This window comes from Scardinius erythrophthalmus (genome assembly GCF_964197995.2).
Source record: "Scardinius erythrophthalmus genome assembly, chromosome: 23".
NCBI lineage: Eukaryota > Metazoa > Chordata > Actinopteri > Cypriniformes > Leuciscidae > Scardinius > Scardinius erythrophthalmus.
Genome location: NC_138243.1, coordinates 28580017 through 28595156, shown reverse-complemented (window position 1 = coordinate 28595156; position 15140 = coordinate 28580017). Strand labels below are relative to the sequence as shown.

Here is a 15140-nt window from a genome sequence, read left to right as displayed (position 1 = left end):
TGTGTGAACAAAAGTGTCGTAGTGATGACGCTGAAGCCGGGATCATTCGCCAGCTGTGAAACGGTACGTAATGCACAAGTTTATGATCGAATCAGAGAAAAAAATGCACAAGCGTGGTGGCTCATAAGCAAACTTAAGACGCTGCTGAGACATTAAAAGTCACATCGATGTGACGGCTTGTGTGTGAACGCACTCTCTGATTCCGGAAAATCACTGGCAGTGTGAATGAACCAAAATCAAACGAACCCGGGTCACTTTATCCGTGTGTTTTCCAGAATCTGTGTGAAAGGGGTGAAGAGCCTGTGGATTAACATTTTGATGTGTGTGCCATTTTCCCTACGGCACAGAAATGAGGCTTTTCTGGCAGGAAAACAGTTTGTTACGCAATCGTGGTGAAATATTGAGTGATTTGTTTGAACAACAGGATCTAAAGGACCAAACCCCCCCCCAAAAAAAAACAACAACAAAGAAATATTATACAGATCATGGTTATTATCGTATTAATATTGTATATTTTATATATTAAAAACTTGTTACTTGAAATAAAATATATACGTTAACTGAAATAAAATACCGGTATATTTAACTTCATGTGCTAAAATGACAAAAAAAAAAAAAAAAGTAAAAATTAACAAAACTATGTAGACATAGTTCAAAACTAAACTAATTAAATTAAAGTGAAAACAGAAAAATAGTCTAATTCAAAATATAATAGTATATAAATGGTACTAAATAACCTAGTTTGTGTAATAAATTATCAAACAATTTTTTTTTTCAATAATTTTGGATATTAGTTTTTGCATATTACAATTAATCATTATACTATTTAAACTTATAAATACTATATATACCATATTTATTTTAGAAATACAATATATATATATATATATACACTATATTAATTTTATTTACATATATATATATATTTTTTTTTTTTATTGTCTTTTTTTCCCTTCCCCAGTGTTATATATATATATATATATATATATATATATATATATATATATATATATATATCTGAAAAGTCTGTCAAATAGCAGGTTCCCATTGTGACAACTTACCCCAAATAGTGTGACAACATGCCCTGGGGGTGTTGCCCATAAAGGTGCAAATGTTATAATAGCTTTACTTAATTTCCCCCTAGTCTAAGCTTGAGGTTTATGTGTATACAAACTGAATAAACACACATATGTAAAGCCACCCTGAGAAATATTGACTGGAGTAAAGAGTGTGCCAGTCTATATATCTTCTATATGTTTTGTGTGTTTGTACCTGTTGGATCTGCTGGATTTCCCTCATGGCCAGTCGTATGGACGGGTAGAGTCGAGGGAACGGCCTGCTCTCGAGGTTCGGGTCGTTGTCCTTGTGCTCCATCTGTGCGGCCTCGACCCGTCTGCGCCGGTCAGAGATGCGTTTGAGCACCGGGGGTTTGTGCGACTCAACGTTTGAGTTTCCTCCCGGCGGCAGGAAGAGTCTCTGCATCTGTACATGCACTTTATTTGAACACGGGTCCATGTCCTCAGCATGAACCACAGCGCTGCTTTCCGATGATGATGATGATGATGATGATGTAAAAGCTTTGAGCTCCTCATAGTCTGGCTCCCGATCACACATCTGTAGACACACACTCCATCATTATACCACACAAAAGAGCAAAAGAGTAGTGAAAGCCCTTCCACGAGTGACGCACACCCACCTGACCACAGGGCGCCGTGAGCAGCTCCATGAAGGGCTTGATGCCCACCTGACTGTGGAACTGGACCAGGTCTATGAGAGAGGAATGAGCCCGGTCCTCCCCGAGGATCACATACTTCCCATTGTTCTGCATCTCCACCATGTAGTGACGGCAGCGGTCGGCACCCCTGTTATAGAGAAACAGAACCAAACACGTTTCAAATCAATAAAAAAAATTAGCGACAATAATTAATTAAACAAACAACAACAACAATATAAAATAAAGAAAACAAAAATTAGACTTAGTTTTTGCACATTATAATAATTTATATAATTACACTTTTAAAATATTTGATGATAAAGTATAATCATCAATATTATTCTATATTTTATTTATTGTTACTATTTTTATATAAATAAATTTGACTATTTATATAATATTATTATTAATAATAAAAATAGTAAACATACATAAAATGTGTGTTTTATATAGACAAATAAACTATTTGAATTGTCACGTTAGTTTTGAGTTTTGGTTCATGTTTATGTTTTCATGTCTTTTATTTTGTAGTTTTCATAATTATGGGCTGAATCCAAAAATCGCCCCCTATACCCTCAAATAAGGCATTATTTGAGAGGACAGGCATTTGTAGTGGTGTCCGAAACCATAGTGGATATTATTGAGTGCACTCCTTCAATCCCATATTGCACTGCAATAACGAGTGTACAGCCGATATACGTTCAACGGCTGTCCGAATTCGCTCACTTATTTTCATTCACTCCTTCAAGTGAACAGTATTAGTGGACTTTTTTATGTTTTATTTTGATAAACATGACACAAACATGACACATGACAGTCGGACATTTCTAACCGGCGCGCACTGCTTCAAGTCAGCCACCGATCGGGGTGCGCAGCGCTGCATGAAGTCCAACAAGCCTTTATTGTTCACTGTTTGATTGTTCACAGGTGATAGTCCTTGTGTATACATTGCCCTCACGGTACCCTTGTCTCATGTCTAGCTTTGTTCAATATAACACGCTGTTGGCAAGTTTCTGTTCATGATTCATGTTCAAGTCTGTTCAAGTTTAGTCACTTTTTGTTAAATAAACTGCATTTGGGTTTGTCAAGCTTGCCTTCAATGGACTTATGTTACATCAATATTAATGATAACAATAACAGTAAAAATATATAGCTTTTCATATAAATTAATAATAATACTACACACATAATAATACAGACGTCGCTTCAACACGTTCACTTGAAAGGGATATTACAACACTTAACACTCAGATAGCGACGATTTATTTTAACAGTCTATGATAACGACACATTTAATCCTCTGTTAGAACATAAGTGGCTAACTTCTGTCAACCTCATCTATAAGCAAGGACAAAAATAATGCAATTTAATTTGAATTAATATTGATTCTGTAATAAATAAATAAAAATTGGGTTTTATCTCCCAGCCCTAGTATTTTCAGACAAAAACATAATCCTCTCAGGGTCAAAATGACCAGAACACAATGTAAGGGTTAACACAATAAAAGCACCTTTAGTGGTTGACTAGCATATTGATTTTGACATGTATAATTCAGTTTTGCCATAGCATACAGTAGCATGTACCTAAAGGTCAGAGTGTAACCCTCCCGGCTTTCACCGACACGCACCAAGAAGCAGCCGAGCGGTTTGTCAATCAGGAGATCTTCTGCTTGTCTGATAAACCAAAGTTACAATCAGCACATAATAAATATATTCCCATTTTCACTACAATAGAGAACTGATTTTCTCTTTAACACACTCTTCATCTAATCATCAAAGCTGACCTGCGTGTGATCATGCCATGGAACCAGCTGGGGAAGATACCGTCTCTGGTCAGCTTACGGACCTGCGTCTCTTTGAACCAGCGGATGGTGTTGCTCTTTTTCAGGTGTTTCTCTTTAATACGCTCTTCATCTATCGGCTGAAGCATCAGAGAAGCATCCAGGTGGACGTTCCCATTCAGCTCGTTATCAAACGGAGTCGCCTGTCCAGAAAAATGAGGTTTACAAAAATGAGTATGACACATAAAGTCAGGGTTATTATCGTTAACTAAAACCAACATTTCACATTTTTTTGTTTAACTTGAACTAAAATAGCTTTACTAAATTAAAACTGAACAAAAAAACAACAAAAAAACTACATCATAAAACAAATAATGACAAAATACAAAACTATGGAGCCCCACAAATTAATTAGTTCCCACGACTTACACATTTTTCATGAAATTACATTTAACGAATTTGTGTCCTCGTTTTAAGTTAATCGTGAGTACGATATAATTTGTTACATTGTTTTAATACAAATTGAAACGAGGGAATGAATTAGTACAACGTGGCCACAATTTACTAAATCAAGGGAAACTAATTATAATATTGTGCACACAATTTAGCGAAACGAGGGAACGAATTAGTACAACCTGGCCACAATTTACTAAATCGAGGGAAACTAATTATTGTATTGTGCACAATTTAGTGAAACAATGGAACGAATTATATTGTGCACACTATTTAGTGAAACAATGGAACAAATTATTATATTGTGCACACAATTTAGTGAAACAATAGAAATAATTATTATATAAGTGCACAATTTAGTGAAACAATGGAATGAATTATATCGTGTGCACAATTTAGTGAAACGATGGAACAAATTATTATATAAGTGCACAATTTAGTGAAATGATGGAAAAATTATTATATAAGTGCACAATATAGTGAAATGATGTTAATAATTATTATATAAGAGCACAATTTTGTGAAATGAGGGAACGAATCATTCCCTTGTTTCACTAAATTGTGCGCATGAGATAATAAATTCCCTTGTTTCACTAAATTGTGTGCACAAGATGAATTATCTCATGCACACAATTTAGTGAAACGAGGGAACAACTTATATCGTGTGCACCATTTAGTGAAACGAGGGAACAAATTATATCGTGTGCACCATTTAGTGAAATGATGGAAATAATTATTATATAAGTGCACAATTTAGTGAAACGAGGGAACGAATTATATCGTGTGCACCATTTAGTGAAACGAGGGAACGAATTATATCGTGTGCACCATTTAGTGAAACAATGGAACGAATTATATTGTGCACACTATTTAGTGAAACAATGGAACAAATTATATCATGTGCAAAATTTAGTGAAATGATGGAAAAATTATTATATAAGTGCACAATATAGTGAAATTATGTTAATAATTATTATATAAGAGCACAATTTAGTGAAATGAGGGAACGAATCATTCCCTTGTTTCACTAAATTGTGTGCATGAGATAAATTCCCGTTTCACTAAATTGTGTGCACAAGATGAATTATCTCATGCACACCATTTAGTGAAACGAGGGAACAAATTATATTGTGAGCACCATTTAGTGAAATGATGGAAATAATTATTATATAAGTGCACAATTTAGTGAAACGAGGGAACGAATTATTATATCATTCACACAATTTAGTGAAACGAGGGAATGAATTAGTATTAGTATTAGTAGAATTAGTACATGGCCATGATATATATTTTTTTGTCCACATGTCATATGCGGGTATGAGGCTCCGTACAAAACAAACATACTAAAACTAACTAAAATTAAAATGACATGAAAAGCTAATTTAATATAATATTATATCAATGAAATTAAAATAACACTGCTTAAAGTCAGAGATGCCTAGAGATGTGACTAGGTATGAAAATAACCGTTAAGCTTGTAGGTTAAAGAGGTAATCTTATTATGAGGTGCAGTATTTCACTGAATAAGTTATGTCACACCTGAAAAAGCTTGCTGCGCGGCCGCGGTACAGGAGGCAGATGTGGCTCTTTCAGGACGCCAGTCGGCACCGAGCGAGGCCTGGGCTCAGGCTTTTTCTTTCTCGGCAAAGGCACCGGTGGAGACGCTGGTCCTGCAAACACACACAGACACGACCTTAAAGGAGTAGTTCACTTTAAAATGAAAATTACCCCATTATTTACTCACCCTAAAGCCATCCTAGGTGTACATGACATTCTTTCAGACGAATAAAGTTATATTAAAAAAAATATCCTGGCTCTTCCAAGTTTTATAATGGCAGTGGATTGCAACCAACAGATTGAAGCTCAAAAACGTGCATCCATCCGTCATAAACAAACTTCTGTTCGGCTCCTGTGGGTTAATAAAGGCCTTCCGAAGCAAAACGATGAGTTTGTGTAAGAAAAATATTCATATTTAACACGTTTCAAAGCATAATTCTAGCTTCTGGCCATCCGACCATACGCAGTCTACTTATGCCTAAAGCGCAACTTATGACGTCAGAAGTAGTGTAGTGTGTCATGGTGTATGAAGTTCGTTTGTGACGGATGGATGCACGTTTCTGAGCTTAAATCTGTTGGTTGCAATCCACAGAAGTAGCAGTGCTTCGCCTTCTGAGAATATAGTTCCCAGTATGTATACGGTTAGAAAATGGCTGTGTCTCATGTGACCTTGTTATTTGTACACGGTGTGACTATACAAATCACAACATGTAAATAGGAAAATGTTGGCGTTATTTTGTCACTTATTGGGAGTCGTATGCTAGCTGGAGCCATTTACCTCCAGTCTTTGTGCTAAGCTAGGCTAGCGGTGGGTGCGCCAGACAGAGTTACGGCACGCACGGAGATGAGAAGGGTATGTGTGGACTTATCTAACTCTGGGGGATACGGTGAATAAGCTAAAGTCTCAAAAAGTCGGCGTGTTCCTTTAACACACGTCACTGACTTCAGCACTGTGAAAACAGAGGACAGTCCTTACGCAGGTTCTCCTGCTCCACTTCCAGACGTCTTTTCCTCTCGTCCGCCAGCTGCTGTCGTCTCCTCTCCTCCTCCTCGCGCTCCTCTCTCTCACGCTCCTCTCTCTCGCGCTCCTCTCTCTCCCGCTGAGCCTGACGCTGCCTCCGTAGCTCTGCTAGCAATGCCAGATACTTCCTTCTGCAGATCCTCGCCCGGAAATCTACAGAACAAGATGTGGTGTTGTCATGGGCAGTTCTAGGGTCAGTGGATATTAGGGGCTTTAGCCCAGACTTCTTCGGATGCAAATGAAGCCATTCTTTGATTTAATACTGGAATATTAGCTTTGAAAATACTTGAAAATATCACGGCAGTCAAGAAAAAAAAATTTCCTCCTAAGTTTGTCCCTGCAGCCTTTACGAGTAGCTATAAAAAAAAAAGTAAAGTCAAGTCACCTTTATTTATTTAGCGCTTTATACAATACAGATTGTTTCAAAGCAGCTTAAAGATCATTGCACACTGAGTCCGAAATTTGCAGCCGAAATTTTCGCACGATAAAAAATAAATACGACCTCATGTTTTGTCAATCACGTTTACACGCTGCCTCCGAAACTTCCGTCCGTCATAAAAAAACAAACAATTCGGATCGGGTTTGATTTTCCGTAGAAAGCATTTTGAATGGTGTTTTGGCAATTTAGAGTCACCGAATGACGAATACGAAAGAACGCATATGAAAATTTCGGACTCAGTGTGCAAGGACCATTATATAATGAATTTAATGTTGTCATTTTAAATTATTTAATACCATTTCACAATATTATGGTTTTAACTGTACTTCTTATAAAAATATAAATATAATGCAGTTATTTTAAATAATTTAATAACATTTCACAATATTATGGTTTTAACTGTATTTCTTATAAAAATATAAATATAATGCAGTTATTTTAAAGTACTTAATATTTCACAATATTATGGTTTTAACTGTATTTCCTATAAAAATATAAATATAATGCAGTTATTTTAATTCTTTAATACCATTTCACAATATTACGGTTTTAACTGTATTTCTTATAAAAAATATAAAATGCATTTATTTTAAATTATTGAATACCATTTCACAATATTACGGTTTTAACTGTAGTTCTTATAAAAATATAAATATAATGAAGTTATTTTAAATTATTTTAAACCATTTCACAATATTACGGTTTTAACTGTATTTCTTATAAAAATATAAATATAATGCAGTTATTTTAAATTATTTAATACCATTTCACAATATTACGGTTTAAACTGTAGTTCTTATAAAAATATAAATATAATGAATTTATTTTAAATTATTTAATACCATTTCACAATATTACGGTTTTAACTGTAGCTCTTATAAAAATATAAATATAATGATTTTATTTGAAATTATACTACAGGGCCGTTGAATGCTTGAATCTGATTAGCTGACGAACGTTCTAAGGTGTGCATTATTTTCAGGGAAACGCACAGCTAAAGTAGTTCCAGGCAGGTCTTGACCACATTACAGTTCCATATCACTTCGCGTAGTCAACTGTAATAACGGAAAATAGGATACAATTCATAACAAGAAAAAACATTTAGCCGCATGCGCTTGATCTGGAATTTTCAATGTCTAGCTTCACAATCAATGGAAACATGCAGTTTAATTTGAATAAATAAAGTATATAGTCCTATCTATAATCAATAGAAAATTAAACTGAATATAGGCTAAATAAATGGATAGTCCTGCAGCACGGATTATTATTGCAGATGATATAACATAAATAATTATTGATCGGCCTACTTGTTAAAAGGGCTTTGTGTTTCATTTATTTGGCTAGTCTGTCATCTGTCAATAATAGAAAAAAAAGAATGAATTCGAATTAATTAAAAGGAATTGAATTAATAAATAAATAATAATATTGACGCACATGCTTTTCTGTCTCATTATTGCAACATCTCTCTCTCTAATAACTGCATTAATAACTGGGGACACACTTTAAGGCCGGTTATGAATGTAATTTGATACGTATGACTGATCATGCCCAAACGCGTGTTCAGCGCGTTCAGTCTGTGTTCAAAGTCGGTGTTTAAAATCTGCTGCGATGAAAACAGTCAGAGAATGTGTCAGCTAGTCGTGTGTCCCAGCATTAGTCTGCTATCAGTGACTCAAACCTCCGTTACTAACTCTAAAATGATGTTTTGGAATAAGCAACGGAGGCATTGGATTAGATGCGTAAGAAATTAGTCCTACATACAAGAGCGTTTTAATGACAAAAACTTTACAAACGTCTTGAAATACAAAATCTGAACAATGTTTCGAGGTGTGGTAACTGTAGTATAAGCGGAATAATTGACTTCAGGCCCATGAATTATTAGAAAAATAATGCACACAATTTTTCTAATAATTCAACGGCCTGTCGTCAATTATTCCTTACTTATTTAATACTATTTCACAATATTACGGTTTTAACTGTAGCGGGTAATTTGCATACAAAAGTCTTAGAGTTTTACCGGCTGTTTTTGTGACTGTACCTTTAACTATGAATCAGATGATGGAAAATAATAATGAATAATAGTCACAGCAGTTTTATGACTTTTGATGCAAGAAACCTTTTTAAGTGGAAAAAAATCCACAAAAAAAGTTCACTTCTCGCAGTTCACGTCTGAATCTTGCAGTTCATGTCTGAACTTGCGCTAATGACACCGTTTAATTAGTATACTCATCCGAGAGATGATTTAGGTTGCAATAAAGCAGTCAAACTAGGAGCCAAGAGGTTTCATGTGAGTTCCTCAATAATTATACAGAGGGTTAAACTAGTTTAATTGCTACTCACTCTTCTGAATGACAACCGCCGCTCGTCCCAGTCCCTCCAGCAGACGGGCCAACTCCTCCTGGTGCCAGTACTTGAAAAACAAACGCGACGATCTGAAAGAGCAACACAGGAGAACTGTTGTGACTTGTTTGATATTATCTGAACCATTAAAGTATCTATTTTATTGGCTTGTGTAATATTAAGCCAAATTAAACTAAATGAAAACATGTTAGAGCCTGTGAAAGATTTTAAACCTAAAATCCAGACAGGACTATAAAAAAAAAAAAAAAAAAAAAAGATTTTAACATTTTCTGAAGGAAATGTGAGTGATTAGGGGGTTTGTTTAAATCACTAACTGTACGTATGAACAATAATAATAGTGATGCATGTCTTAAATGCCACTAATAATGCTTATAATTGCATTTACTTCATTTAGACAGCTCGCATCAGGCTCAAACTTACCCACACTTCCAGCCAGAGAGTTCAGTGCTGTTGAGGATCGACATACAGCTAAAAGCAACAAAAGAAAACGAGAACCATTGTAGATGAAACCACATAATCAATATCAGAACATATCATCATGAAGAGCTTGTTTAAAAGGAGCACAAAGTCATTTTATGTTATTTATTTTAGATTTTCAATTTTTTTTTTCATTGTATACTTTTTATATACATATATACATACAGGTATATCGTGCAGAAGTTAATTAATTTCAGTAATTCAACTTAAAAGGTGAAACTAATATATTTTATAGACTCATAACATGCAAAGTGAGATATTTCAAGCCTTTATTTGTTATAATTTTGATGATTATGGCTTACAGCTTATGAAAACCCCAAATTCAAAATCTCAGAAAATTACAATATTACATGAAATCAATAAAAAAAAAAAAGATTTCAAATACAGAAATGTCAGCCCTCTGAAAAGTATGATCATGCATATGTACTCAGTACTTGGTTTGAACCCTAACCTTTAAGTTGAATTACTGAAATAAATAAACTTTTGCACGATATTCTAATTTTTCGAGTTTCACCTGTACATATACACATATAGCAAAATATATATTGTGCAAACAAATTAAACAAACAAATTTCTGCTGGTCTTGAACTTTATACTAAGCTATAATGTTTTATGGCATTGTTTACATACTTTTATTTTGTATGCTTTTAGTCTGCAAGCAAAAGCAGCTGATAATAGGGAGCTTATTCCTCTCATGTGCGTTAGCATCATGCAAACATTTGTTAAATGTACTATAATCTTCTTTAGGTTGAAAACCTGTTGTTTTATCACTTGGTGCACCTTTAACACAATATGATGAATCTGCTGCTCAAACCTGCTCTTGTCCGACGGGAGATCCGGTTTCAGCAGCAGAATGTTGTACCTACGGGACAGAAATCTGAGTAATGCTGCAGGTAATCTGATGTGATGAACTGATAAAATGTCATTTTTTCTGCCAGCACACAAACCTCTCTGCAAACTCCTTGAAAGTTGGACGCCATGAGAAACCGTCCCGCCGGATTCGGATTGTTTCCATCAGGCCGTTGTACCTCAGCTAGAGAGGAGGAGGCAGAAAATATGAACATAAATATGACGGATGGGACAACTGAGACTCTGAAAGGTGCCATATGGTAACTTTTAAAGGGATAGGTAACCTAAAAATTAAACAAGTTAATTCATTATTCACTCTTTTTTTTATTTAAATTTGTAACTTTTTTTTATGAAATTAAAATTTTTCCATGAACACAAAAAAAGTCTCTTGAACAAAAGCTTCATTTTGCATACAACAAAATTAGGTTTTTACCATCAAACTAAAAAAATTACTTGTGAATAACTTGTGAGCTATACTGCAAAATTAATATTCTTTCAAAAATGTTCTTTTGTATTTTATAGGAAGAAAGGCAGCATAGATTTGGAATGATAGGAAGGAAAGTAAAAAAAATAATAATAATTATAAGCTCTTTACTTTCATTGTACAAGTAAATTAATTTAAATATTTCATTATTACATTATACATAATATTACAATTATCAATTATCTTATTTTATTATTAAATATTTATGTTTTTAAATTTCATTATATGCTAAAAAATCCTTGTCCTTGTGGGGGCATTTTTTGATCCCCATGAGGGAAAACAGTGTATAAATCATGTTTTTTGAAAATGTAAAAGGGATCGGGGTAGTGTAAGGGGAGAGAATATACAGTTTGTACAGTATAAAAATTATTATGTCTATGGAAAGTCCCCATAAAACATGAAATCACAACATAATTTTTATATTATATTGATTTTACATCAGGCTGATTTTTATTCTTTTAGGCTGAAATCTGCACTTCCACAGCAGGTGTCAGTGTTGCACAGTCATGTAGTTTAAACGGCACTGCACATGGTCAGATGATTTACAGCCTTGGAATTTATAGTTTATGCATATCGAGACAAATTATGTCATTTGAACAGGATGGTTCTTTGAGAACAGAACAAAACATATTTGGTGGTTACTTACCACTATTATAGCCAAGTACCAAAAACAACCTAGCAATGAGTAAGAATAGCCCTAGTAAAGTGGTGGCAAGTTTTACACAGGCAGACGCCACTTATATTTTCTACTTTTAACTAGTATCTACACAGTACAGAGCTTATAGTCACTGTGTCAATGAACTAGACTGAGCAGCTCCAACAAGACAATCTCTTAAAACAGTGTTCAGTCAATATTGGCTCTTACACACAAACCCAGTGGCTCCTCTATCATTAGAGGGATTTGGATTTAACTCAAATAACAGCACTAAAAGGCTTCCAGGTTTTAAGTACAGCTCAGAGAACTGGAGGGCAGGAAAAACTGAGAATGCATTTGGCTCCACTGTGGAAAATAAAAGGGGCCGCAAACAGGGCCGAACCCAGCGGAGACTTGATGATTGTGAGGCTACCGGACCTGTGGTGACGTACCTGATCCATCACCAGTTTACTGTCCAGTTGATCAGGCTGTTTGCTTCGGTTGGGTTTGATGCACCGAACAAAGTGCGGACTGGCGGCAAACATCTTCTCCATAAGGACCGCCAGGGAATGCTGTACGGAACAAAGCGCTTTTAGTTTCCAAACAATGTAAAGACAGTTAGGCTGTTAAATAAACATAGGCAGGGTCAAATACATGAGTGAATGTCAGCACCCAATTATGACAATGCAAAAATCCTCAACGGACCGAAAATTAGGCTTCACTTCAATATGGGGTGAAATATGAACTTCTTGACATCCATATAATATATTTCTGATATAAAAAAAAATATATATATATAAAAAAAATAATTATATATATAGATGTGCATATTCAAGCACAGACACATGCAGATGCATTTACATACATTTATTTATAGGATACATCCAATAAACCATGCACTATGATTATTTGTAAGCATAATTTACCTTGAACTGCGCACCAACAGACTGCTTCCTGGTTGAGTTGAAGTTGTCACCAGCAACTTGTAACTAAAATTGGCACACACAGGGTCATGAGGTGAAACACTTCATGCTGCATTTATCACTCATCTAAAGTTAATACTAATTTGTCATTTGTACAGCTGTATATTTTCTGAAAATCCAGCCTTTGAAGGCATTTGGGAAATACCACAACATGTTTTAACAGGCACTCGAAAAGAAAACTGGTATGTCAAAAATTAAGTCAAAATCTTAGTTATACCTTGGCTTTCCTTGGCATTAGTGTGCCTGTTCGAGAAATTGTAGCTGAAAAAAAGAGAGAGAAAAAAAACATTTAAATTAAATAATAAATTAAAAAACACAACAATAGTAATGATGTATATATTTATGTGTGTGTGTGTGTGTGTGTGTGTGTGTGTGTGTATGTATATATATATACACATTCAAAGTCAGTTGGAAACAAAAAGGTGTCTTTTTCCACAAATTTTGTATGTATGCAAATTGTATAATATACAAAGTAATTGTGCAGTTAATTGACCGTTCGCAAAAGCCACGCCCCCTAGTTATTGTTACTACGCCCGTCAAACAATTGAGAAACAGACACATGGCTGGGTTGAGCTCCATACTGGTATAAGTGATTGGTTTTGGAGTAATGCAGCAGACATATCCTCCAGGGCACGACAGAAAGGGCTGCAATATGCAGTGGAGGGATATGTTCAAAATGGTAAAATAAGCAAAGACGGGAATATTACAACAATCGAGGCCAGTGCTTGAAGTGGGGGAAAAAGGTGCATTTTATTTTATTAAATGCATTTATGGTGAGATTATTATATTTTCATGTCAATCTGTGTTCGTTTTGACCAAGAACCATGCGCTGTCACTTTAATTCAGCGCGTGCAGCACAGCAAAAATAGACTCGGTGCAGAAACGACTGCTGCATCCGCGTACAGTGTGAAAGCTTTACCTGTTAACATGGGTGTGAAAAAAAAACGCACTGTAAACGGACTACGGACCAAATTTGTCACTACCGAAACACAATAATATATAATTTAATAAGGCGGCTTATATTGACCCATTCATATTTTGTGTACATCTGCCTTGTAAATATATATTATGCTATTTTAAAAAAAGGTTTTCAGAGGTAAAATCAATAACAATTACAATTTTAAAAACATTTCAAGTGTAATTTATAAGATTTGTTGTATTTTGAACCCAATCTTTCTTTGTAAAAGGCATTAAGTTAATCATACTGATTTCAAAGTTAAGGATTCATTAGTCTGAATATACATTGAACCAAACACTATAATAACATCTTAGTTGATAATTCAGTATACTTAATTTTAGACAAAAAACAACGTGACGGCACATTTTCGGTAGTGACAGTAATGTTTTGGTAGAACTCGCATACTAAAACACTACTAAAACACTAATGATTTGCATAACTGTACTAAAATTGTGTTTATTTCCCCTGAATAAATGATTATGTGTTCCCTTTTGTCACTTCCAAAACAATGATGGCATGTTTCGGTCATGACTGTTGCGGTAGTGACAATTTTAGATAGTTTTGAGCCTAACTCAAAGATGCTAACCAGCACATGGTTACCTAGCACAGTTCTAAACAGCTGTACACACACAGAAACTACATTTAATCGAATAACACTAAAAAAAACATGTCACAACTGAAACTTCACCACAGGTTTCGGTCGTGACTGTTTCTGTAGTGACAATTTTAGATACTTTTGAGCCTAGCTCAAAGATGATAACCAGCACATGGTTACCTAGCACAGTTCTGAACAGTTGTACACATATAAAAACTAATTTTATGGAATTACAAAAGGTGTTTGGTAGTGACGTTTCTAAAGTTACACACAGATTTTCAGACTTTTGAACACATTTCCCTCAACATGATGGAACCTATCTATAATGAAAGAGAGGCTATGAGAGAGAGAGAGAGAGAGAGAGAGAGAGAGAGAGAGAGAGAGAGAGAGAGAGGAATATTTCCTGATCAGAAGGAATGTGGTTAAAATCAGTCTCATTTAATGGACTGAAGCACACACTGTTGTGGTAGTGACATGAAAATGTGGGAAATGTGTTTTTTTTTTACTTTACTTTTTAAAAGATAATTTTCAATTTAGGGGTTAGGGTTCAAACCTCCCAATTGAAAGTACCCAATAAAGTATGATTTTATATATATTAAGCTTACTTATATTTTAAATATTATTGTGGGATTTAATATATAATAGAAGGATCTTAGTCAACATCTAAAATTTAAATACTTAAATGCTTTTTAAATGTGTTTTTTTGGTTGGCAGACAGCAGTTTGCTCCAATTCTGTAGAATGGCCCATATATATATATGTGTGTGTGTGTGTGTGTGTGTGTGTGTGTGTGTGTGTGTGTGTGTGTGTGTGTGTGTGTGTGTGTGTGTATGTAT

At 34.8% G+C, this 15140-nt stretch overlaps 1 protein-coding gene across 1 annotated transcript in view; it reads right to left on the bottom strand.

Annotated features, from left to right (window-relative positions):
- The window catches only part of LOC308683590 (myosin-IIIb), a 41322-nt gene that overhangs the window by 987 nt on the left and 25195 nt on the right, over window positions 1–15140 (bottom strand). Inside the window, exons 16-28 of the mRNA XM_081354091.1 lie at window positions 12970–13013; window positions 12696–12758; window positions 12222–12341; window positions 10750–10835; window positions 10617–10664; window positions 9746–9793; window positions 9305–9396; window positions 6481–6678; window positions 5487–5617; window positions 3498–3697; window positions 3298–3387; window positions 1697–1862; window positions 1273–1614 (exon numbers count right to left, since the gene is read on the bottom strand). Coding sequence (XP_081210217.1) covers window positions 1273–1614; window positions 1697–1862; window positions 3298–3387; window positions 3498–3697; window positions 5487–5617; window positions 6481–6678; window positions 9305–9396; window positions 9746–9793; window positions 10617–10664; window positions 10750–10835; window positions 12222–12341; window positions 12696–12758; window positions 12970–13013 — 1628 coding nt within the window. The remainder of the gene's footprint in view (window positions 1–1272; window positions 1615–1696; window positions 1863–3297; window positions 3388–3497; window positions 3698–5486; window positions 5618–6480; window positions 6679–9304; window positions 9397–9745; window positions 9794–10616; window positions 10665–10749; window positions 10836–12221; window positions 12342–12695; window positions 12759–12969; window positions 13014–15140) is intronic.